This window comes from Balaenoptera acutorostrata, chromosome 13 (assembly GCF_949987535.1).
Source record: "Balaenoptera acutorostrata chromosome 13, mBalAcu1.1, whole genome shotgun sequence".
Taxonomy (NCBI): Eukaryota; Metazoa; Chordata; class Mammalia; order Artiodactyla; family Balaenopteridae; genus Balaenoptera; species Balaenoptera acutorostrata.
Window position 1 is genome coordinate 1,078,237 of NC_080076.1, and position 25,365 is coordinate 1,103,601.

Sequence of the window (25,365 nt, forward strand, 5' to 3'; positions counted from 1 at the left end):
AGGAGAGAAGGCACCCACTAAGTGGCCCGCAGAGAGTTTACACTCCATTTGTCAGTGTGAAACACCACTTACATGGTAAATTGACATCAAAAGAGGATAAACAGAAAGAAACAACTTTACATTAACTAGTAACAGCAGCAACTAGCTGGACCAGCATACAACAACTAGAACGAACAGAGAAACTCAGGTCAGACAGTAGACAGAAGCGGGCTGGACCAGCAAGGGGAGGACCCTGCCTTCCTGGGGTGACAAAAGGATGGCCAAGCAACTCACATTTTAATCTGAAAAACTAACACTGTAGCATTAACAAAATAACAAGCTGAACATTGTTGTACTTTTTGAACTACTTATAGTCATTTTAGGGGGAAAATAATTCAATGACCCTTTAGTCACTCTTAAATCTTACATACGAAATGTCTTTCCTGACGTTACTCCTACTTTATAGAGCAGATGTGGATCTTGAGTGCCCTGCTTTGTCTTTAATGTACTAACTCAGCGTTAAAACAAAAGAGAATGTGCAATTACAACCTAGCATGTTACACATCCTTACAGTGACTTAAAATGTGTATTGAATGAAACTGTGCAAATGACATGATACTTTAAAATGTCCAGAACCTATTTATTTTTATTTTATTTAATTAGGAACCATAAATTACCTTTAAAATTGTTATGATTCTTAATCCAGAAAGCCAAGATTTAAGAGCGTATCTTGAGTAAGGACTGATTACTAATTCGAGACTGTAAGGACACTTCAGTCTGGTTTCCTTCTTGAATCTAGAGCACGTGCCTCAGCGACCTGAGCTGACTGCTCACAGGGCGAAGGGCACGCACTTACCCTCCGAAACGAGGCTGCCGCAGTGGCACCACATTCACCTCAAGTATGGGGCAAAGGCATCATCCTAGATTGAAATTAAACCACGGAAGGAGTCATTTTTCTTTATATTGTTTGGACTTAGAAACATTAAGTTGATCTATTGTGAAAATTCTGTTCTCTATATTGTGTGTGTCAGACCATGTCTGTATCTTAAGGCTATGAAACAATTTTTGTAATTGTAATAAAAAAACAAATTATTGACTTTAAGAAAATTGTTGCTCGAATGACTAAATATTCATCCAAAACGAAACAAATCCTTCTCTGGATCATATGGTACACAAGTTGCTCATCTACACAGGTTAATGAACTGTATGTAGCAATGTTAAATCTGTCTTTTTTTCTGTCTTATTTTTACACCTTCACTCTGTGCCCCTGGGGGGGTGTCCATACTGCAGTCACACGGCTGCACGTAACACAGCATCAGCTGTCAACATCACTGCAGTGAAGAAAAAGCTTTCTCTTTCACATCAGTATTAACAGCGAAGTGAACAGAAAGCTAGCTATGACTTCTAGCTAGAAGACGTAAGTCTGACTTCTAGGCCTAGCTTCCTAAATCTGTTCGTTCACTCTGAAGTCACTTAATTTGGAACATTTAAAAAAAACTATCCTTAATGCCAGCACAGCAAGCCCCACCTAAAGCAAGTCATTATTTATTAAGGGTTTACCATGTACAAAGTGTAGGGAAAGGGGCAGAAGACAAATGTCTCTATGAGAGATTCCCGCTTTCGATTACAATCTCTTTAAAAACAGTGTTTATTCCTAATCTCCAAGCAACAGCAGATCCGGCCGGCGGCCCACACCAAGTCAGGCTCACCCGCTGCCTGAGCAGCTGAGCCGCGAGGTCCGGTGTTTGCCACCAGAGCGACAGCCCAGGCAGGGGACGAGCCTTGGCCCGTCTGTCGCGTAAATGCGGCGCTGGGTGCGCAGAGCACAGAGGGGCGCAGGCCGCGGGGAGGAGGGAGGAGAGGGGTCTGAGGGACGGTGACCCCTGCGTGCTGTAACGGGAGAAGCACGGATCGTGCCGGGTGCACGTGGGACGGGGGCGCCCTCCTCCGACTGCGGGAAACCAGTCAGCCAGGCTGAGGGAGGGTCCTGACGGAGGCGGCATCCCAGGCAAGGCTCGGAGGGCCAGGGACCCGCCTGCCCGCACGCGGATCCCGCGGAGCGGAGGCCGGACGCCAGGGAGGGTGCGCACGCGCAGTGGGCGCACAGCGGCCCCGAAGCCCCGCGGCCGGCGCCCCACCCCGACCCCCCTCCAGCGGGGGCGGCAGGAGGCAGGGCGGCGAGCCGGCGGCTCCAGATAAACGGCGCCGTTTTACATTTACCTCATCTCCTGCCGAAGAGAGCACTACAAAAAAAGGGACTGGCAACCTGGCACTAATTGCATTTTCAAAGTTCCGGGAACAAACATGTTTGTGTGTCTGTATAAAACACACAGAGACTGTGTGTGTTACAGGACTTCGAGAATTTTCAATCCAAGACGCCGCTTTGGGGAAGATCCCCGGCGTTCTCCTTACTTGCTGCAAGTAATAAATCCTTCCTTCTCACCTCCCCCCAAAACCAGAATTTAAAATCCTTAGTGTTAGGGTGCAACCGTTTAATAAATACATAAACTTTTCATGTAAATAATTCCTCTTCTTTATCTGTTTTGAAAGCATAAAATTTTGTAAACTAAATCTGCTTCAAAAAATAAGAATAAGAATCAAAAAGCACTGTTTAGTTACAGTCTGTAACCGTGTTTCGTTTGCTTGCTCAGAAATCTAGAAGTTTCAAGGGAAGCAGAAGCGGCTCAGGTGGCCCAGGTGGTACCCATCTCCTCTGCTGCACCATCAGCATCTCATGACAGTCACCTATCTGGCCTTTCATTGTCAAAACAAATATTCCCAGCACTCCCTCCTCCTCCAGAAATGAAAAGTCACTCCACAAACCTTGACTACTGAGAGCCTTCAGCAGGACGGACGCTGGTCTTCCGAGGCCTCGTTTTAGCACAAATTCTGATCAACCAAGCAAAACAGCTCGCTCACTCCAGTCACTGAACGAACCCACCCTCATGAACTACCCTGATTTAAGACAGCTCACACAACACCTAGCACTGCTAGCTAACAGGACGGAGCTGTTAGAAGAAGCACCGAACGGATTTCTTCGAGCATCCCCGCCAGACCAAATTCCTTCCGCACCTCCCCTGCTTTCAATGGTCTCCACACGGCGGTGCGGTGCCGCAAGCCTCGCAGGTACAGAGGCACAGCAGGAGGGGCACACCTGCAGGGCACACTGGGAGGGACACTGCCCCGTCTGCCCCATCCAGAGCTCTTCCAGAGATGTCACCACCACCCCACAATTTAAAAATATTAAACAGCAACTATTTCAACTAATATATTTTACTAACCTTCCCTAATATGCTTTGGGCTCGTTTTCCTATTGTCTCTTGAAAATACACTGGCACAGCAATTTACATTGTAATTAATTTATCCCATAGATAAATTAACATTTATTACATTGTGGTAATTTATCCCATAGAAGTTTTGTGTTCTGTGTTCAAATAACAGAGCTCAAAAAATTTCATTCTTACTTCAAGGCCTCAAAAAAATATTTGATTCTGATGGTATTAAGCAGTTTAAAAAGAACCCATACTGAGTGAATAAAGTAAGTCAGAGAAAGACAAATATCCTATGATATCGCTTATATGTGGAATCTAAAAAAAGGGTACAAATGAACTTATTTGCAAAACAGAAATAGAGTCACAGATGTAGAAAACAAACTTATGGTTACCAGGGAGGAAAGCTGGGGGAGGGATAAATTGGGAGATTGGGATTGACACACATACACACTACTATATATAAAATATAACTAATAAGGACCTACTGTATCGCGCAAGGAACTCTACTCAATACTCTGTAATGGCCTATATGGGAAAAGAATCTAAAAGAGTGGATATATGTATATGTATAACTGGTTCACTTCGCTGTACAACTGAAACTAACACAACATTGTAAATCAACTATACTCCAATAAAAACTTAAAAAAATAAACAAAAAACAAGCCTTTCAGAAATGTTTGATATGGATAACTGTCCCTCAAAAAGAAATCTCATGCAGTTAACAGCTTATTATACTGGGAAAACTCAAACTCACATGATATATTTTAAAGTTTTGCAAAAGGTAATTATTAGCTGACAATGCTAATTACATAGGGGAAAAGAAAGTTATTTAATTTCATGTTGAATGTATCATATACATGTTTTAGTTAATGAGGTTTTAAAAAAGAAAGCTTGGTCCAGTTGCTACTCTAATTGTCAACAAATCAAATTAAAAAAAAATTAGTATCCAGAATATATTTTCAGACATATGAAAAGACAACTAAGTTGAAACCAGATGTGTTAAGATTCATTTCTGAGGAATATACTTCTTTTAAAATTACTGCTTAGAAAAAGGTAACTATGGAGGGGAAAAACCAAGAACTACTCCTAAGAAAAGTAACGTGATCATTCAACACGTGTGTCATCACCATGCCGGAGGCTGAGACACCAACCGATGCCACGACGACGAAAGGGTGCCGGTCCCGGGCCTGCCTTCGGAGAGGGCACCAGACCAGTGTCGCCGCGGCCGCAGGCGGCGGGCCGCGGGCTGGGGGCTCCCGGCCCAAGGAGCCAGCAGGCGGGCGGGGAAGGGGTGGCCTTGAACTCAGCCTCCCACGCCCCCACTGGTGTCCTCACCGGCGGCAGCCCCAAGGACAAGCACCCCGCACGGCCTGCCTGGTGCAGTGACGTTGGTTTCCCCCCGACCAGCTTCCCTCTCAAGGAGGAACCACAGTAGGGGCCGAAGAGTCCTGCCCGTCCCAGGCCTTCCCAGGGCCCAGCAAGAAAACCGAGCGACCTTCCCTTCCAGCTGACCTCTGGCTTGGCGTTTTCCCCAAGTCTGCTTCTGAACCCCGGCCATGCACACGACCTGTTGCTCTTCATGGTGACCATGAAGGGACCCGCTCTGCATAATAACCTAGGACGTCGACACCACGCGTACCCACCACGGCCTGGTGGCTCGCAGCCCGCCTGGGAAGGCGACATTTACTGAGAGAACCTGAAAACAGGAAAATCTCATGATCCTCCTCTTCTGTCTTCGTTCACAGCATAATCATCCATCCACTCTAGTTCATACAGAAGTTCTGAAAGCTGCTCATTTTCAATCTCACTAGATATTTCAGACCATATTCTCACCCATTCAGAAAGGCTTTCATCAAAAATGCTTCCTGGGAGTAATAAATACTTAGTTTTGTGAACATATATAAATTAAGGTGGAAACGTCATGAAAAATAAGTCATCACAAGTTCCACTAATTTCTAACAGTTATTATGGCCTCAGGATAAGGAATCAAAGATTTCAAAAAACAAAGGCAAAATACTTACTTGCTTCTTGAATAAGTTATACTTCTCTGTTAAGAATTTGATTATAGGGAATTTAGCTGTACTGCTCAGAAATGATGAAATACAATCAATTAGTTCTTATTTTATATACAAGTGATGAGTAAGCCCTTCTCATTCAGAAATTTATGTAAAACTAAGTCTTTTTAGTGATACAAAGTATTTACTTTAAATAACAAATATGCTGTGTTTCCTATTTAGAACACCTGCTTTACAATCAAATTCATATTTAAAAGGAATGAGGGACTGAATCCAAGTTTTCCGGTTGAGATATTTGCTATGTACTCTGATAGAGCATAATGTCCCAGACGTTATCATTAGGACTGCTTCTCCATTCAGCATCTTGCCTCTTTATTGCTTTCCTGAAGTTATAAGTTTATTTATATTCACACTGCTGATGAAGAAACACAACTTTTAACTGAGCAGCTGTAATATCAAAGTGTACGGCTGAACAAGTGCAGTGAGGCGGCGTGTGTGCTGTCACAACTCTGAGAGCCACACTGGGCCTTCTCTACACGACACTGAATGACTATTGGGGGCTTGTTTCCCTAGTTAATCTCTTCCTGGTGAGGCTTTGAAACACTATGATTTGTTAATATTAATAATAGTTATCAAAAAAGCATTCCGAAGTCTGTCTATCTATGTAGATTGACTGTAAGACCATATTCCACAACAGATAGCTCTTTTGTGAACCACATGATCCCATTTTTAAACAAGTATTTAAATCCAAGAATATTTTATTACTCAAGAAGCCAACTATTAAAAAAATTAAGGGGTGCTATGATGGTATGCAACCACAAGAAGAGAGAATAATACATCTTTCTACTGTAAAATTTTAATATAAATCAACACGACTTTTAAAATATTAATAAACTGCCCTTTTTAAAATAAAAGAGCTATTCTCTAAACAGCCTTGATATTTCAGCTTGCAAAGTACACCATAGCTGATTCTATTTTGCTCTATTATCTGAAAATGCCTTTACAAGCATTCAGGTAACAAGAAGCGGCTCTAATTCACATAATGGCACGTATCACCTGTCTGTCTGCCAATGAGACATTTGAAAGCTTTTTTATTAGAAACACAAATCAATATGCCCAAGGGATTACAGTAACTGCTGGAAGCACTTTGTATTATCATTTCATCCTTGCTTTTCTTGCTCTGAGCAACTTATTATTATGAATGGCGTGAAAATGGCAACCTGTCACAATTGATTTTTCTTAACCTCCTGTAAGAATTTTTTCCCTCTTAAATGTAATCAAGTATCATCTTATTAAATATATCCGAAGCTAGGTTTTATAAAACAACACATTACTCAAGTTGTAGTCCTTATAAGTTAAACTTTCACCAAATACTACTGTAAAAGTAATGGCTGCGTAATAAAAACTTTTGATCTGTTCAAAGTTTTAAAATACAATTTTCAAACTTTGAGTAGACCCCAATCCCTGCTTTACATCTGCCTCAGTGAACACTATGAGGGGCACATTCTAACCCTGAGAAGGAGCTTTAGGAATTTCTCAACACTTTAGAACTTTCCTCCACCTAACAACATTTTAGGATTTATTCCTAATCTCCATGTCTGGATAAAACATGCTACATTTTTTTTTTTCATGCTACATTTTAAAAAGTATTCTAATAAGCTCCTGTAATAAGGGTAAAATTGTATATGCTGATTACATAAAATTAGCAAGTTGGATTTCCAGAACAAACTTCAAGGCCATTCTAAAAGGATGAATTCAAGTGGGACGTCTGTCACAGTCACAGAATTCAGTTACAATGTGATTAATTTCGCAGGATTCTCTGTGTATCTCCCACTGCGGTGTCCACCGAGGGGCCGGTCGCTTTCAGTCTCTAGTGTGTGTCGGGGCCCCCGGAGGTTCGGATTCGGGAAGTCTGAGGGGAGGGACTCCAGGGGGCCGAATCACTGCCCTGGATGTGAAGCTGACGTCGCCAGCCCAGGGCCGCTCAGCTGGGCTGTGCAGGTCAGGAGCCATAGAGTAAGACAGGAGGCGGAGGCACAGCTACAGAAAGTGCCGGACCTGCTATTGTTTAAGAATGCGCACTTGGGATAAAGTGGCATGACATCTGTAACCACAGAAAAAGATGAAACTAGTAGGGAACTTGTGTTAAACCTGGTTCAGGGTATGTGAGTGATCATCCTTTTCTCCTTACTTTTCTGTCTGAAGTTGTCTTTAAAAAAGCAGCTAGAGAAGAGCAAGATGGACAAAATGATGACCAAAAGGAGAGTGGCCCAAAACAGGCTTCGGACACTAGCCGAGTAGGTAAGTTTTAAGATACATTTTATGAAACCACCAGTGCAAACTGGTCAACTTATCTAACGTCCATCTGCTCCACCCCAGGACGACATTTCACACGGTGCCCAGGCTGGTCCACAAGAAGCCCTAGCCTCCACGGTAAGTGACGCTCACGTTCCTAGGGCAGCAGAGGCGGCCGTGGCAATGCCAGAGGGAGACGGCTCTTCGGAACAGCCGCCACCGAAGTTGCGAACTTGCGCGCGGGATGGGGGAAGGGGGCCCTGCGCGCGGGCGTGGGCACTCAGAGCGCTGTGAAGTCCAGGGGCATCACCTGCAGGGCCCCTGTGTCTCCGCACGCTGCCCGGGGCATCTGTGGCCAGTTCCTCTGACCCTCCCACCCCACAACCTGAAACGTTAGACCAGCCGTTTCCTCACCTCTGCCTGGGAGCTCCTGAACGGCAGCCTGAGAAAGCCACACACTCGTTACTGGCTCCACGATACATTTAAGATTCAGCTGGGGCCCTAACACTGCCCAATAATTTATGAGCCTGAATTGTTAGGCTATAATCTTTCTCAATGCTTTTAGGAACTGTCTCAAATTCTTACCATGTTCTGCATCAATTTCACTACATCAATTATTGTTATTATCACTAACTTTTTTTCCCTTAAATTAGCACTGCTTTAACTGTAGCGTTTTACATCCTACGAACTTACAGCAATTTACAAATTTGCATGATGCTCCTGTATACACGATAATGAAATATGGAGTAAGAGCGGGGGTGGGGGGGGAGGAAGGGAGATACTGGCTGATTAACAGATGACTGTAAATCTTTTCTTTCTTTATTCTTATTTTTATTTATTTTTTGAAGTATAGTTGATTTACAATTTCGTGTTAGTTTTAGGTGTACAGCACAGTGATTCAGTTATACACATGTATCTATTCTTTTTCAGGTTCTTTTCCCTTATAGGTTATTACAAAATATTGAGTATGGCCCCCTGTGCGATACAGTAGGTCCCTGTTGGTTCTCTATTTTATACACAGTAGTGTATGTACGTCAATCCCAAACTCCTTTATCCCTCCCCTCCCCTCGTTCCCCTTGGTAACCCTAAGTTTTCTATGTCTGTGAGTGTAAATATTTTCTGCAAAATCAAAGAAGCCACGTCATATTTTCTATGGTAGCTGTTCTCCATATAACAGTATATAATTTTCCTTTTAAGTAGTTTTGTATTTATATATTTAAGTTACTATTAGATGCCTATGAAACTTATTCTTCCAAAGAATATTTTTCCTCTTTATAAACTAAGACCCTCTCTTCTTTTACTGGAAGCATCAATAGTTCTGTGATATTGATTTTCTCACCAGAAACAAAATCAATAAAATCCTTTCCCCAGGGTAGCATCAGTCAGTTCTTACCACCATGGCTTCTCTGGTGCTGTGGGCCCTGCCTAAAAGTGTGCCCGGCCTTCCCTGCTCAGCCCTGGCCCGAGAGTCCTCCTTCAGACTCTTCTACCTGCGCCTGCATCTGCCCTCCACCCGAGCTTTTCACGTCACCACGACTTCTATGTGCTTAGTCCGCGGACCCTTCAGTTCTTCATCCCCGGGGCCTCCGCCATACGGCCCGCTGCGGACTGCCGGCCACTCCACGAGTGCTGTCCTCTCAGCCTTCCTTCCTGGCTACCCTCCCCTGCTTCACCCTAGCTGCTGGCACTTCTAGGGCTCTACGAGGTTCCTCCTTGTTTTTTAACTCTCTGTGAAAGGCTGGAAACTCTCGCCCATAAGCACACCACGGGTGGTCAGCAGTGCTTGTCATTAAACATCCCCAATTCTCCCTCCTCCACGGTTGGGGTACGACTGTATGTCCCTAATTCCTCCAACTTCGGTGAAGCCATTCAAGTGCTCTGGCCAAGGAAACACACCCACACCGCCGACCGGCCGAGCGGGGAGGCGTGTGTAAGCTGCCACGCCAGTTTCTTCTCATCCCCGCGGTCACCGAGGCGTGTTTCCAGGAGGGGCCCCCGAGGGACGGTGTCGAGTGGAGCGCCTGCCCACATCGCAGACATGCACACAAGGAGAGAAGGGACCTCTGGCGTGCGCGCCCCTGTGCTTCCAGGGCTGTTTCACCTGACACTCTATCCCCACAGGCATTCCACACACAGGGCAGCGCTCGGAGTGGAGGGTTAGGAACAGTGTGGCCTCCCCAAAGAAATCCAATGAAACTCAGGCAAATGATTCAAAGCATTTTAAATGTTTGCTTTTTGTTTCCACTAGGCTTCTGTGAAATCCAGAAGTTTGCTGGTTTAGTAAGCTACAGAAGAACACTGAGATGTAGTCTGCAGATAATAACGTCTTACAAACAGTGAACGTAATTTCTGTCTTCCCTCTCTGTTTAGGATTCAAACATCACGCCTTCTTTTCTTTCAGCATCTATCAATACTTGCCCTAGATAAATTACACCTGCTGCTTTTTGCCCACTGTAGCATGCCTGCAACCTTTTCCTGAATTTTATTCTTATAAATCCGGCATTTAACACTTAGAAAGATTTAATGACATAGGCGCACTGAGAGATTTTCTTTCTCTCCTAAGATGATTCCTTGATGTACAAAAACGTTTTCAAGCTGGAGCTCTGCCCCCCGCAGCGCCATTAGGCAGCGGCAGCCCCTGCAGGCGAGGCCGTCCCCTGAACTGCGGTCGCCCTGCTCTAAACCCAGCCGGCTCGTCTCCCCTGGGGGCCGCCAGGCAGACTCACGACACGATGGACATAAAGTGCTCAGATCAGTGTCAGCGCCTGCCTGTGTGACAGCTTCCCTAGGGCTTTCACCCAGAAGGGGAGCGGCAAACGCTGATCGAGCCCCAGAAAGGTGCGGCCCCAGAAGGAGCACGTTTGCTCCCCACGCGAGGCTGTCAAGCGGCAGAGCGAGGATCCGAGCCCAATCCTGCAAAACGCCAACGGAGCTCTTCCTGTGGTAAGAGGGATCTTGCTCACGCCAAGGAAACAAATCGGGCAGGCGGAGGGGAGGCTGAGAGGACGAGAAGGAAGAGGAGTGGCGGAGAGGAGAGGCGGGAGGGCAGAGGAGAGGGGGGAGGGCAGAGCTGAGGGGGGAGGGCAGAGGAGAGGGGGAGGGCAGAGCTGAGGGGGGAGGGCAGAGCTGAGGGGGGAGGGCAGAGGAGAGGGGGAGGGCAGAGCTGAGGGGGGAGGGCAGAGGAGAGGGGGAGGGCAGAGCTGAGGGGGGAGGGCAGAGCTGAGGGGGGAGGGCAGAGGAGAGGGGGAGGGCAGAGCTGAGGGGGGAGGGCAGAGGAGAGGGGGGAGGGCAGAGCTGAGGGCCCGAAAGGCGGGCAGCTCGGAACCCAGCTCCGGGCCTGAGAGCTACTCAGGGAGCGCGTCTTGACTGACAACGAGGGTTGGGTTGAAAAACTACGGCACTCATTCATATTTCACATTTCACTTTGTAGAAAGGTAACAGTGATAGGTAGCATTTACTGAGTAGTAAGTCACAGAATTAAGCCGCTTGCCCAGAGTCAAAGAGCTGGTCGATGCAACACCCCGACTCTAACCCAGGCTGGTCAACCTCCAGGGCCAGAGTTCTTCCCTGCGGTCAGAAACCTGGGAAAGGTCACCTAAATAACTCTTCATCAGCACCCGAGGGAACAAGCACGAGAGCCAAAACCGAAGGTGCCCCGAGGAAAGAAGTGGCTGTGTGTAGACAGACGGTGAGAGAGTGACAGGAAGTAAGCGGCACTGAAGGAAAGAAGCTGGATTACAAAGTTTTCAGATTTTAAACTTAATATTTAAAATTAAATTTACCCTCAAATACCATCATAAATGTAAAAGTAAAATGATTAAGGAAAAACCCCCAGAAATCATATATGTGTTACTAGACGTCCAAGTTTTGCTTACTAAAGAAAACACCATACTTGCCAGAAAACACATATAACTATGTGTGTGATTCTAACTCTTGTCATTAGTTTAGTAATTTATTTTTAAATAATTTAACTCTATTGTAGAATTACTGACTTGGGTATATTTGATTTACTCAAATTAAAGCCAAGTTTTATATATATATATATAAATCGACAGAGATTTTTCCCCCCATTATCAAAATCAGAATTTATACTAAAATAATAGTAGCACAACATTTTTCTTTGACTTCTGTAAACATGTCACCCACAGACATCTGGAGCCCTAACAGACACAGGAGTATAAAATGTCATCAACTGCAGCCCTGGGAGGCGGGTGGGGACGCCCCCCGGACAGGAGACACTGCAGGCAGGTCCAGGCATTCACAGCATCAGGGAGGCTTTCCTGGTTTTTGAAGGGTGAACTATTTTTTAAAATAGTATTTAGCTGAAAAAGTGAAACACATCTTGTCCTAAAAGATATCTTTTCAAAGAATTATTTCATTTCTATTGCTCTGCTATAAAATTTCCTGCAGAAGGACCACCTTTCCTATGAATTACTCACAAAGCAAGGTGTGACTCTGTGAGAGGATTTTTTTGTTCTACTTAGATACACACAAATTATATTTCAAAGAAAAGTGAGTAAAATGCACAGTTAGAAAGAGCTTCTCATTCAGTAGATATTAACACATATTATGACTTGATACAAAATGTGTTATTCAAATCATAACTACTGCGAATTCAAACTAACTTTTTGTTATGATTTAACTTACACACATGATGGCTGCATAAATAACAATTTCAGGACTATAATAGGAATATAATTAATTTAGGAATATAATCAAGCAGTCTAAAAACTAAAATCTGGTTTTCAATATGCTTCTTCTGAAATGGAAATAACTTAAATAAAACTGGTTTAACAATAAAACACTATCAAATTACATACCATAAAAACATTAATATAGATTCCTTTATTTTAAAAAAGAACCATCAACATAAAAATAGAGTGCAAATTATAAAATAAATAGATTGAGGAGAAATTAAAAGACCCACAATTAACTGTTAAATTATGGGCAAATTATATATACAACAATGAAAATTTAAGAGACATACAAAACTCTGATTAACCAAGAAAAAATAGTTTTGAAAATTCTTCTACACGAGCATGCTGTTATACAAACACAGAGAATTCATATCCCTGAATCACCAACATTTTGAAACTCAGTTTCACAAACAAGCTACTCAGAACTACACATGCTCTCTCACTGAAAGGAGGAGGTGAGTTCAGTCAAGCAGTCGGTCCTCAAGCTAGCCTACCTTATTTTTTGGATTGGATGTGTTCATTACACTTCGAGTCTCTTTTCCAGTATAAATGACAACACCTATTACAGTACCTGCAAAACACAAAAGTGGTCCTTACAGAGAAACTTGAAGGATATGCACAGAAATAACACTTCCTAATTAATCGTTTTGATGGAAAATATTATGACACCATTTGATTTTATATAGATTTATCCAACAGCATATTTAATTTCAGTAGTTCAAGAAAATCTAATCTCAACTTTAAAAATAAACTTTGAAAAACTCAAATGATTTCTTAAGTGATACTAATTTACCCACACAAAACATTAGAAAATGTACTAATATTCTTTTCACTGGCAACAGAAAGCCTGACACTGTTCATTCATTAATGCCTATTAAAATGGTAACTCTAACACTGAAGCTACATTAAGAGAGCTTACATTCTAACTGATCAATTCATGTGATCCCAAACAAGACGGTACCGGGGTGAGGGGGGGGGGCAGTTTCTCTGAACAAGAGTCTGAGAGCATCCTTCCACTGTAAAGATGCAGGACAACCAGGTACAAGAGCCTCTGCTCACATTTCAGGACACAGACAATGAAAACGGTAAGAAAAGTATTATAAAGACAATATTTGATTTTGAATTTATATGTTATGTCTCTTTTATTCCTGTCTCCTGAAAGTTTGGTTTTCTAATTGTACATGTCAAGAAGAAATGATAATTTTGTGGTCTATCAAACTTAAGATAAAAGAACAGTAAAATACCCCTAGAACGACCTATACATTACAAAGGCTCAGATCAGAGGCATTCATCTCTGGAATGTCAAATTAAAAATCATGGAAGTCCGCCTCTAGAACTGCTGCTGTGCATAATTTGTATTTCTAATTTTCACAAAATTTGAAGGTGAGAAACACAATTAAGGTGAGAAAGATGATATATCCATAATACTCACTGAAATCAACAACCACTGCAGAATTAACCCTAATAATTATGCAAAAACTCTTCGACGTCATATTAATGTAATGTGTGGAATTTAGCGAGTCCTAAGGCAGGACCCGTGGAGTAAGTGTGACCGTGGTGATCTCGGGTCTACGTAACAACGACAGCTGTGCACCAACCATCTCACCACACCGCCAAAAGCCTCCTCCACGGAACGCCCAGGAAGACGGAAGATGCCAGGGTACGCACTGCTCAGCAGTGACACCTGCAGAGGTCACGTGTTTGCTCTTCTTTAGAATAAGCATTTCTTTTTTTCCCCTTTTTAACTGTGTGCCCTGGGAAGCTGCGAGGCTTGCATTTACTGTGCTCTTCAAAGCAGAGTGGCCCCATGTGACTATGGACCCCCAGTCCACCAACAGGGGACGCAGAGAGTGGCTGGTGACACCTGCACCGAGCTGGGCTCCAAATGGCGCATGAGGCGCACGGAGGAGCAAGACCGCAGGACGTGAGGAACCGCGATTCCTCGCCCACTTCCCAGCCCACAACAACTGCCCCATGAGACCGAAGCTTCAGAAGCAGCAACATGCACCTGTTTTGAACCACGAGCTGCACGCTGGTGTGTGTTCCTGCTCCCCCACTGGTCCTGCCTCTCAGCCCCCATGCTGCTTTTGTGTCCCTGCACCAGAGCTCTCTGGGTCCGGCCCCTTGAGTGATGCCCGAGTGGGACGGGTTCTCCTGCTGGCCGATCCCAGATACTAAGTTTTCTCTAAAGCAGAAGCCTTGCAAACTATGTGTGGTACAGGTTTTATTTTTAAATTTCTAATCGGTCACAAGGCCTAGTTTTGTAAAATACCACATCAATAAGTTATCAAGAGAAACAAATAACAAAAAAAATTTGACAAAACTTATGTCCCAATTTTCTTAACATTAAATTCCTTCATCAAATTCTTATAAGTTTTCCAAATGTTTACTCTCATTTTCTGTATTTTTCACCATCAGTATCAGCCCTGGACCCCTGTCTCTGCGCACAGAACCTGCAGTCCTGCTCTGGGGCTCAGCCTGGACCCCCATCTGGGCACATACGTCCAGCAGACTCTAGAGGACTCATGCTTCCTTCCAGGCTCTCGGCAACTTAAGATCGGAATGCTCCCATATCCACCTATCACTGAAACATGGCAAGTTTCCTGGTTCTCTGAACCAACAAGGGGAAGAAGCATGGCACCCTGGGAAGTTGTGTTTGTCCCTCTCTGGTGCCCTCAGTCCTTGTGTCTGTCTGTCTGTCTGTGTCAACTTGAGTCCTTGATCCCATGCGTTCAGTTTCTACAGCCAGGGAGGAAGGACTGAGCTCACTTCACCAGGAGGCAACTTGAATTCAATCAACACATAACTTTTTTTTTTTTTAATCTGTATTGGGGTAGAGTTGATTTACGATGTTGTGTTAGTTTCAGGTGTACAACAAAGTGAACCAGTTATACATCTACATATACCCACTCTTTTTTAGATTCTTTTCCCATATAAGTCATTACAAAGTACTGAGTAGAGTTCTCTGTGCTATCCTTATTAGTTATCTTTTTTTAATATAGTAGTGACACATAACTTTTAAAGAATAAGATTTTTAAAAATTCTGGTCTTTCCTTCTCAACTTGTAATCAAGTGTAAAGAAGATAACAGCCCTTGTATTACTTCTGGAAATCCAAAGTATTTCAAACATACCTCAGTATACGGAAGTCTGGTTATATATAGAGTCTAGTAATTGCTCACATAAATAGGCTTTTAAATAGAGTTAAGCATGTGTTAAAAGGTTTGAAATACATGAAAAAAGCTTGCATTTTAAAAATGACTGAACAAAATTTAAAATTAAAGGCATTTTATTTAAACTTGTGGAACGGATGGTTTTAAACAACCTAAATACTATCTCAGAAGATACAATACTCTGGCCACTGAATTCTATCTCTGGAAGAATAAGAAAGGGTTACCTATGCGGCAAACGTGTTATGATGCCTACATTTGTGTCTGTGTTGCTGAAGTTCACAACTAGGAGCTACCACTTGCCAAGGTCATCCTGAGAATGAAGGTGAGGAGAGAAACACTGTGCACAGTGAATTATCTAGGATACCTCAAGCCTCCAGCTTGGGTTGCTTCTGGCTCTTTGAGAAGAGAGGCCAAAAATCAATAGTACTGGGGATCAGTAACAACATTCTAACATACAGGAAACAAAAGATGAAATAAATTTAAAAAGAAAAAGAGAATCTTCAAATATCTTTATGAGTGAACTAACTCAATCTTGATCCTTTATTAAAAAGAATAAATACCAACATGATGAAAAAAAATAGGATACAACACCTAGATACAACTAGATACAGAAAATGCAAAATCTGTGACCAGGTAAGTAAATGTGGTATGTTGTAAGTATTTTCCTATAAACTATTACATGCTAAGTGCTGAAGGGCAAAGGCCATGGAGGACAGCACCCCTGGAATAAAATCCTGGGGACATGACCCTGCTAACAATGGTGGGCCTTCTGAGCCATACCCCTTACCTGGGCCTCAAGAAGGACTGGCCTGCCCCCTCTGAGATCTCCCACGGTGTGCTACACTTACTTCTGCTCTCTTTTTATTGTGAGAAATTTTAAAAATTCATCATGACAAAAAAACAATATCTACTACCTGAAGAGAATCTCCACCTATTAAAATTATGTTTGCTATCATGCTTTTTAATGATGTAAAACACTAGTGCAAAACTTCATCTCTGAAGAAGAACTACAATTCTGCAGCCTGTGGAAGGAAAACCACATTCACAGAAAGATACACAAAATGAAAAGGCAGAGGACATTGTACCAGATGAAGAAACAAGATAAAACTCCAGAAAAACAACTAAATGAAGTGGAGATAGGTAACCTTCGAGAAAAAGAATTCAGAATAATGATAGTGAAGATGATCCAGGACCTCGGAAAAAGAATGGAGGCAAAAATCGAGAAGATGCAAGAAATGGTTAACAAAGACATAGAAGAATTAAAGAACAAACAAACAGAGATGAACAATACAATAATTGAAATGAAAAATGCACTAGAAGGAATAAATAGCAGAATAACTGAGGCAGAAGAACGGATAAGTGACCTGGAAGACAGAACGGTAGAATTCACTGCCACAGAACAGAATAAAGAAAAAAGAATGAAAAGAAAAGAAGACAGCCTAAGAGACCTCTAGGACAACATTAAACGCAACAACATTTGCATTATAGGGGTCCCAGAAGGAGAAGAGAGAGAGAAAGGACCCTAGAAAATATCTGAAGAGATTATAGTCGAAAACTTCCCTAACATGGGAAAGGAACTAGCCACCCAAGTCTAGGAGGCGCAGAGAGTCCCAGGCAGAATAAACCCAAGGAGAAACACGGCAAGACACATAATAATCAAACTGACAAAAATTAAAGACAAAGAAAAATTATTGAAAGCAACAAGGGAAAAATGACAAATAACATACAAGGGAACGCCCATAAGGTTAACAACTGATTTCTAGCAGAAGCTCTACAAGCCAGAAGGGAATGGCATGATATATTTAAAGTGATGAAAGGGAAACACCTACAACCAAGCTTACTCTACCCAGCAAGGATCTCATTCAGATTGATGGAGAAATCAAAAGCTTTACAGACAAGCAAAAGCTAAGAGAATTCAGCACCACCAAATCAGCTCTACAACAAATGCTAAAGGAACTTCTCTAAGTGGGAAACACAAGAGAAGAAAAGGACCACAAAAACAAACCGGTAACAATTAAGAAAATGGTAATAGGAACATACATATCAATAATTACCTTAAATGTGAATGGATTAAATGCTCCAAACAAAAGACACAGGCTTGCTGAATGGATACAAAAACAAGACCCATCTATATGCTGTCTGCAAGAGACCCACTTCAGACCTAGGGACACATACAGACTGAAGGTGAGGAGATGGAAAAAGATATTCCATGCAAATGGAAATCAAAAGTAAGCTGGAGTAGCAATACTCATATCAGATAAAATAGACTTTAAAATAAAGACTGTTACAAGAGACAAGGAAGGACACTACGTAATGATCAAGGGATCAATCCAAGAAGAAGATATAACAATTATAAATATATATGTACCCAACATAGGAGCATCTCAATACATAAGGCAACTGCTAACAGCTATAAAAGAGGAAATCGACAGTAACACAATAATAGTGGGGGACTTTAACACCTCAGTAACACCAACGGACAGATCATCCAGCCAGAAAATCAATAAGGAAACACAAGCTTTAAATGACACAATAGACCAGATAGATTTGGTTGATATTTAAAGGACATTCCATCCAAAAACAGCAGATTACACTTTTTTCTCAAGTGCACACGGAACACTCTCCAGGACAGATCACATCTTGGGTCACAAATCAAGCCTTGGTAAATTTAAGAAAACTGAAATCATATCATGCATCTTTTCCTACCACAATGCTATGAGATTAGAAATGAATTACAGGGAAAAAAACATAAAAGACACAAACACGTGGAGGCTAAACAACACGTTACTAAATAACCAAGAGATCACTGAAGAAATCAAAGAGGAAATCAAAAAATACCTAGAGACAAATGACAATGAAAACACGACGATTCAAAACCTATGGGATGCAGCAAAAGCAGTTCTAAGAGGGAAGTTTATAGCTGTACAAGCCTATCTCAAGAAACAAGAAAAATCTCAAATAAACAATCTACAATTACACCTAAAGGAGCTAGAGAAAGAAGAACAAACAAAACCCAAAGCTAGTAGAAGGAAAGAAATCATTAAGATCAGAGAAGAAATAAATGAAATAGAAACAAAGAAAACAATAGCAAAGATCAATAAAACTAAAAGCTGGTTCTTTGAGAAGATAAACAAAATTGATAAACCTTTAGCCAGACTCATCAAGAAAAAGAGAGAGAGGACTCAAATCAAAAAAGTGAGAAATGAAAAAGGAGAAGTTACAACGGACACCGCAGAAATACAAAGCATCCTAAGAGACTACTACAAGCAACTCTGTGCCAATAAAATGGACAACCTGGAAGAAATGGACAAATTCTTAGAAAGGTATAACCTTCCAAGACTGAACCAGGGAGAAACAGAAAATATGAACAGACCAATCACAAGTAATGAAATTGAAACTGTGATTAAAAATCTTCCAACAAACAAAAGTCCAAGACCAGAGGGCCTGACAGGTGAATTCTATCAAACATTTGGAGAAGAGCTAACACCCATCCTTCTCAAACCCTTCCAAAAAATTGCAGAGGAAGGAACACTCCCAAACTCATTCTATGAGGCCACCATCACCCTGATACCAAAACCAGACAAAGATGCTACAAAGAAAGAAAATTACACACCAAAATCACTGATGAATATAGATGCAAAAATCCTCAACAAAATACTAGCAAACAGTATCCAACAACACATTAAAAGGATCATACACCATGATCAAGTGGAATTTATCCCAGGGATGCAAGGATTCTTCAATATACGCAAATCAATCAATGTGATACACCATATTAACAAATTGAAGAAGAAAAACCACATGATCATCTCAACAGATGCAGAGAAAGCTTTTGACAAAATTCAACACCCATTTATGATAAAAACTCTCCAGAAAGTGGGCATAGAGGGAACCTACCTCAACATAATAAAGGCCATATACGACAAACCCACAGCAAACATCATTCTTAATGGTGAAAAACTGAAAGCATTCCCTCTAAGATCAGGAACAAGACAAGGATATCCACTCTTGCCACTATTATTCAACATAGTTTTGGAAGTCCTAACCACGGCAATCAGAGAAGAAAAAGAAATAAAAGGAATACAAATTGGAAAAGAAGAAGTGAAACTGTCACTGTCTGCAGATGACATGATATCATAGATAGAGAATCCTAAAGATGCCACCAGAAAACTACTAGGGCTAATCAATGAATTTGGTAAAGTTGCAGGATACAAAATTAATTCACAGAAACCTCTTGCATTCTTATATACTAGCAACGAAAGATCACAAAGAGAAATAAAGGAAACAATCCCATTCACCATTGCAACAAAAAAAATAAATTACCTAGGAATATACCTACCTAAGGAGGTAAAAGACCTGTACTCAGAAACTATAAGACACTGATGAAAGAAATCAAAGATGACACAAACAGATATACCATGTTCTTGGATTGGAAGAATCAATGTTGTGAAAATGACTATACTACCCAAAGCCATCTACAGATTCAATGCAATCCCTATCAAATTACCAGTGGCATTTTTTACAGAACTAGAACAAAAAACTCTTAAAATTTGTATGGAGACACAAAAGACCCCGAATAGCCAAAGCAGTCCTGAGGGAAAGAAACGGAGCTGGAGGAATCAGACTCCCTGGCTTCAGACTATACTACAAAGCTACAGTAATCAAGACAATATGGAACTGGCACAAAAACAGAAATGTAGATCAATGGAACAGGACAGAAAGCCCAGAGATAAACCCATGCACCTATGGTCAACTAATCTATGATAAAGGAGGCAAGGATATACAGTGGAGAAAAGATAGCCTCTTCAATAAGTGGTGCTGGGAAAACTGGACAGCTACATGGAAAAGAATGAAATTAGAACACTCCCTAACACCATATACAAAAATAAATTTAAATGGATTAGAGACCTAAATGTAAGACCAGACACTATAAAACTCTTAGAGGAAACATAGGAAGAACACTCTTTGACATAAATCACAGCAAGATCATTTTTGATCCACCTCCTAGAGTAATGGAAATAAAAACAAAAATAAACAAATGGGACCTAATGAAACTTAAAAGCTTTTGCAAAGGAAAGGAAACTACAAACAAGACGAAAAGACAACTCTCAGAATGGGAGAAAATATTTGCAAACGAATCAAAAGACAAAGGATTAATCTCCAAAATATATAAACAGCTCATGCAGCTCAATATTAAAAAAACAAACAACCCAATCCAAAAATGGGCAGAAGACCTAAATAGACATTTCTCCGAAGAAGACATACAGATGACCAAGAAGCACATGAAAAGCTGCTCAACATCACTAATTAGTAGAGAAATGCAAATCAAAACTACAATGAGGTATCACCTCACACCAGTGAGAACGGGCATCATCAGAAAATCTACAAACAACAAATGCTGGAGAGGGTGTGGAGAAAAGGGAACCCTCTTGCACTGTTGGTGGGAATGTAAATTGATACAGCCACTATGGAGAACAGTATGGAGGTTCCTTAAAAAACTAAAAATAGAATTATCATATGACCCAGCAATGCCACTACTGGGCATATACCCAGAGAAAACCATAAATCAAAAGGACACATGCACCCCCAATGTTCACTGCAGCACTATTTACAATAGCCAGGTCATGGAAGCAACCTAAATGCCCACTGACAGACGAATGGATAAAGAAGATGTGGTACATATATACAATGGAATATTACTCAGCCATAAAAAGGAACGAAATTGGGTCATTTGTAGAGATGTGGATGGATCTAGAGACTGTCATACAGAGTGAAGTAAGTCAGAAAGAGAAAAACAAATATTGTATATTAACGCATATATGTGGAACCTAGAAAAATGGTACAGATGAATCGGTTTGCAGGGCAGAAACAGAGACACAGATGTAGAGAACAAATATATGGACACTAAGGGGGGAAGTGGCGGCGGGGGGACGGCGGTGGGACGAATTGGAGATTGGGATTGACATGTATACACTAATATGTATAAAATAGATAACTTATAAGAACCTGCTGTATAAAAAATAAATAAAATAAAATTCAAGATTTCAAAAAATAAATAAATAAACTTTGCCTCTGTTCATTCCCTGTCCTCTAAAGGGGACACGCGTTCTCCTCTAGGAGCTGCCTGACACTTCTGTGTGCCCACGCCCCATCTTAACACAAACGCAGAAGTGCCCTGCGTGGATCTGAGCCCCTCCTGTTCCACGTGCCAGGCACACGGCCCACGGAACACTGTCTTCAGCCTGCTGTGCCCCTCAGCATGAGGCCTTTGCACACAGTCAGTGCTGAGAAGTCAGGGCCGCCACATATCCCCAGTGCCCACCTCACCTAGGCACGTCTGTGTGGTTTAAAATCTAGTTCACGTGTTTCTTCCTCAGAGAAGCCTCTTCCAGACCCTGACCAGGCAAGGTTTTCACTTCTTTGTTTTCAAGGCACCCTGCACTTGTCTGAGATACTTAGCATAGCTCAAATGATTTCTCTCTTTTTCTTTCTTTTTATTTTTGGCTGCACCACGCGGCTTACAGAATCTTAGTTCCCCAACCAGGGAATGAACTTGGGCCCTGGCAGTGAAAGCACCAGGTCCTAACCACTAGGCCACCAGGGAATTCCCTTTGGCTCATTCTCTTCATTTCTTTCTCGCCATAAGCTGTCCCACACTGTATCACCAGCGCCAGGTCTGGAGCGGAGATCCCACACACAACCCCAGAAGGAGGACTGTGCTCTCAGGGGAGGGCTGCCAGCACTGGTGACAGATGCCGAGACAGACGGCCCTCCCTTGAGTGCTGCCCCGCATCCTATCCCACCAGCACCCTTAACACTCCCTGCTGCTACCTCCTGGTACCATCCACAAGGTCAACCACTTTCTGAAAAGGTGATAATCACTTAGATTTTCAACACCTCTCAGAGAAATTTACTTTACAAAATGTATATTTAAGTGGCCTCCCTGTTCAACCACTAGAAATACTCCAACATACTCCAATTTTACTTAAAAGAACCTTCATCCTGGCCCCTAAAGGCCCAACCCAACCTACCTCCTAATGTCCCTGTATCATCTAATACTTCTCTCCCCCACAGACAAGCGACCACACCGACCTCCTCAGCTGTTAGATGAATGAGGAGTGGTCAGAGCCCTCTGAAGTCACTGTTTGCTTCCCCGGTTCTGCTGTGCTACCTGTCTTTAAGGCACACTGACAAGTCTGTCATGAAACAGATGTCAAAACTAGCAAAATGCCCCCGGCCTTGCTACACAAGGGTGCACCCTCCTTAGCTGCTTCAGCCTAGCTCCTCAACGTGTGCTGAGCACAAGCCTCACGCTGGGCTTGCCGGACATGCAGACTCTCAGGCCTGGTCCACATCCACTGAACTGTAGTATATGTTTAATAAGATCCCTGTGGTGCAAAGCACTTTGACACACATTTGTTTGGAGTCACTTAAAAACACAAAGCATCTCCTATATGTGAGAATTCATGTTAAAAATAGAGCTTATTTCTCACCTGATGCAACAACAGTGCTTGCCCACAAGGTATTTTCTATGCTGAGACTTTCGTGAATGGGTGGATCACTATCTTCCTGTTCAAGAAGAGAAAAGTAAGAAAAAAGCAAATTAGCAACTTTTCTATTACTCGTACTTCAGATATCCACAGTGTTAAAAACAAGTCCACCAGCTGGATTCAGCTAACAAGCAGTGAAAAGGCAGTGAAAAATAGGGGTAAAAGACAGGAATTTACACAGAGGATTCTGGGATGATGGCGGAGCAAGAAGCACCAGGAATGGCCCCCCCACCTGGACCACAACTGCAGGGACAGAAGCCGTCTGATGTATCTAACTTGGAATCCAGAGCTGGTGAAGGCTTACAAGTTCCAGGGGAAGCGCTGGATGGTTACTACAGTCAATTGTGGTGACTTTCAGGTCCTAGCACGTAGCACCTACCCGTCCCCCACTCAGCCACATGGCAGGAGGCCATACATGTGTTTCTGGAGCAGCTTGCAGAAGCCAGCCAGGGTGGACCAAAAGGACCTTGTCCTCCAGTATCAGGAATCTGTGCTCTGATGCTGCTTCTGATGGCAGAGATGCAGCCAAAGAGGCAGGTGGCCATTGTTGTCACACCTCCCCACTTGTTGCAAACCCCTCCCCAACCAAGTGGATTTCAAGGGCGAGTGCCCCGTTTATCCCCCTTTGTTTTCCTCTTTCTCCCCTTTTGGAAGACAGATATTAAAGGCTAGGACATTCAAAAACAACTGCACGTACACGAAGAAACAGAAAATGATGGCACGTGACCAAGGAAAGGCTCAGAAAAGACATGAGAAAACATTAAGTTTATACCTCAGGCTGATCCTCAGCAGAGAGAGAGCCTACCACAATCAAAAAAACAGTAAACAAAAGCAATGACAAAAACCTAACGAACCCTGGTTTTGACTTCTGGAATTACCACATTATTATATTCAAATGTACTGTGTTCAACAAAAAAATAACAATGCATAAAAACCAATAGAAAAGTATGGTCCATTCAAAGGAAAAATATAAATCAACAGAAACTATCCCTGAAAAAGACCTGATGGCAGATATACTAGACAAAGATTTTAAAAGAAAAATATTAAAGATGTTCAAAGACAGAAAGATGTGGAGTCAAGAAAACAATGTATGAACAAAGCAGAAATGTGACTAAAGAAATAGAAAGCCCAAACAGAAACCAAAGGAAATTCAAGAGCTGAAAAGTACGATGAGCAAAATGAAAAATTCACTAAAGGGATTCAAGGCAGTTTTGAGCAGACAGAAGAAAGAATTAGTGAACTTGAAGGTAGGACAGTGGAAGTTACTGAGGCTGAGAAAGAGAAAGAAGAAAGATTGAAGAAAGTTGAAAGGGCCTAAGGGATCCACAGGACACAAAAAAGTGAACCAGTATCCTCATTGTGGAAATCCCAGAAGAAGAAGAGAGAGATAAAGGGGCAGAGAGACTATTTGAGGAAATAATGGCTGAAATCCCCCAATGAAAGACATGAATGTAAGTATTCAAGAAGCTCAATCAAATCCATGTAAGAACTGAAAGAGACCCACACCAAGACACATTATAATCAAACTTTCAAAAGACAAGGACAAAGAGAGAATCTTAAATAGCAAGAAAGAAGTGAATCATCACATACAAGCGATCCTCAATAAAATGATTAGCAGATTTCTCATCAGAAACTATCAAGGCCAGAAGGCAGTGCACTGGTATACACAAAGTGCTAAAAGAAAAAGAACTGCCAACCAAGAATCCTATATCCAGCAAAACTGTCCTTCAAAAGTGAGGGAGAAATCAAGACATTCCCAGATAAACAAAAGCTGAGGAACACTGTAAATCAACTATACTCTAATAAAAATGTTTTTAAAAATGCATGCTTAGCCAAATTGGGGAGTGGGGGAGAAGCTGAGGGGAGCTGGTGACCACTGGACCTTCCCTGCAAGAAGTGCTGCTCAAGGGAGTCCTGAAGACTGAAATAAAAGGACACTAGACAGTCTTCAAAACCACATGGAGAATTAAAGATCTCGATGAAGATGAATAATTATAAAAGTACATATTATTGTAACAATGGTTTGTAACTGTACTCTTTCTTCTCTACATGATTTAAGAGACTAATATATTTAGAGAAAAAAAGCAAGTGATTATTCTAAAAGCTAGTATTATTGTAACTTTGGTTTGTAACTCCAAATCTTATTTCTACATAATTTAAGACACTCATGCATTTAAAAAATTATTAGTTTATATTTTTAGGACACAATATATAAAGATATAATTTTGTGACAACTACAACTGAAAGAGGTGAGGAAAGAGCTGTAAAGGAGCAGAGTTTTAATATGTTATTGAACTTAAGTTGGTGTAAATTCAACTTAGAGTGTTATAACTTCAGGGTGTTAAATGTAATCCCCATGGTAACCAAAAAGAAAACAGCTACAGAA

General features: G+C 41.9%; 1 protein-coding gene across 10 annotated transcripts in view; it reads right to left on the bottom strand.

The window, feature by feature from the left end:
- Positions 1 to 25,365, bottom strand: part of ATP9B (ATPase phospholipid transporting 9B (putative)) — a 231,072-nt gene that overhangs the window by 109,713 nt on the left and 95,994 nt on the right. For 8 of the 10 annotated variants that reach the window (XM_057526452.1, XM_057526448.1, XM_057526454.1 and 5 more), the window contains 2 exons: positions 22,923 to 22,998; positions 12,753 to 12,829 (listed from right to left, as the gene is read on the bottom strand). The exons of 1 other annotated variant lie outside the window; for it this stretch is intronic. In XM_057526452.1, coding sequence (XP_057382435.1) covers positions 12,753 to 12,829; positions 22,923 to 22,998 — 153 coding nt within the window. The remainder of the gene's footprint in view (positions 1 to 12,752; positions 12,830 to 22,922; positions 22,999 to 25,365) is intronic. One more of the 10 variants, XM_057526457.1, reaches the window with a different exon arrangement.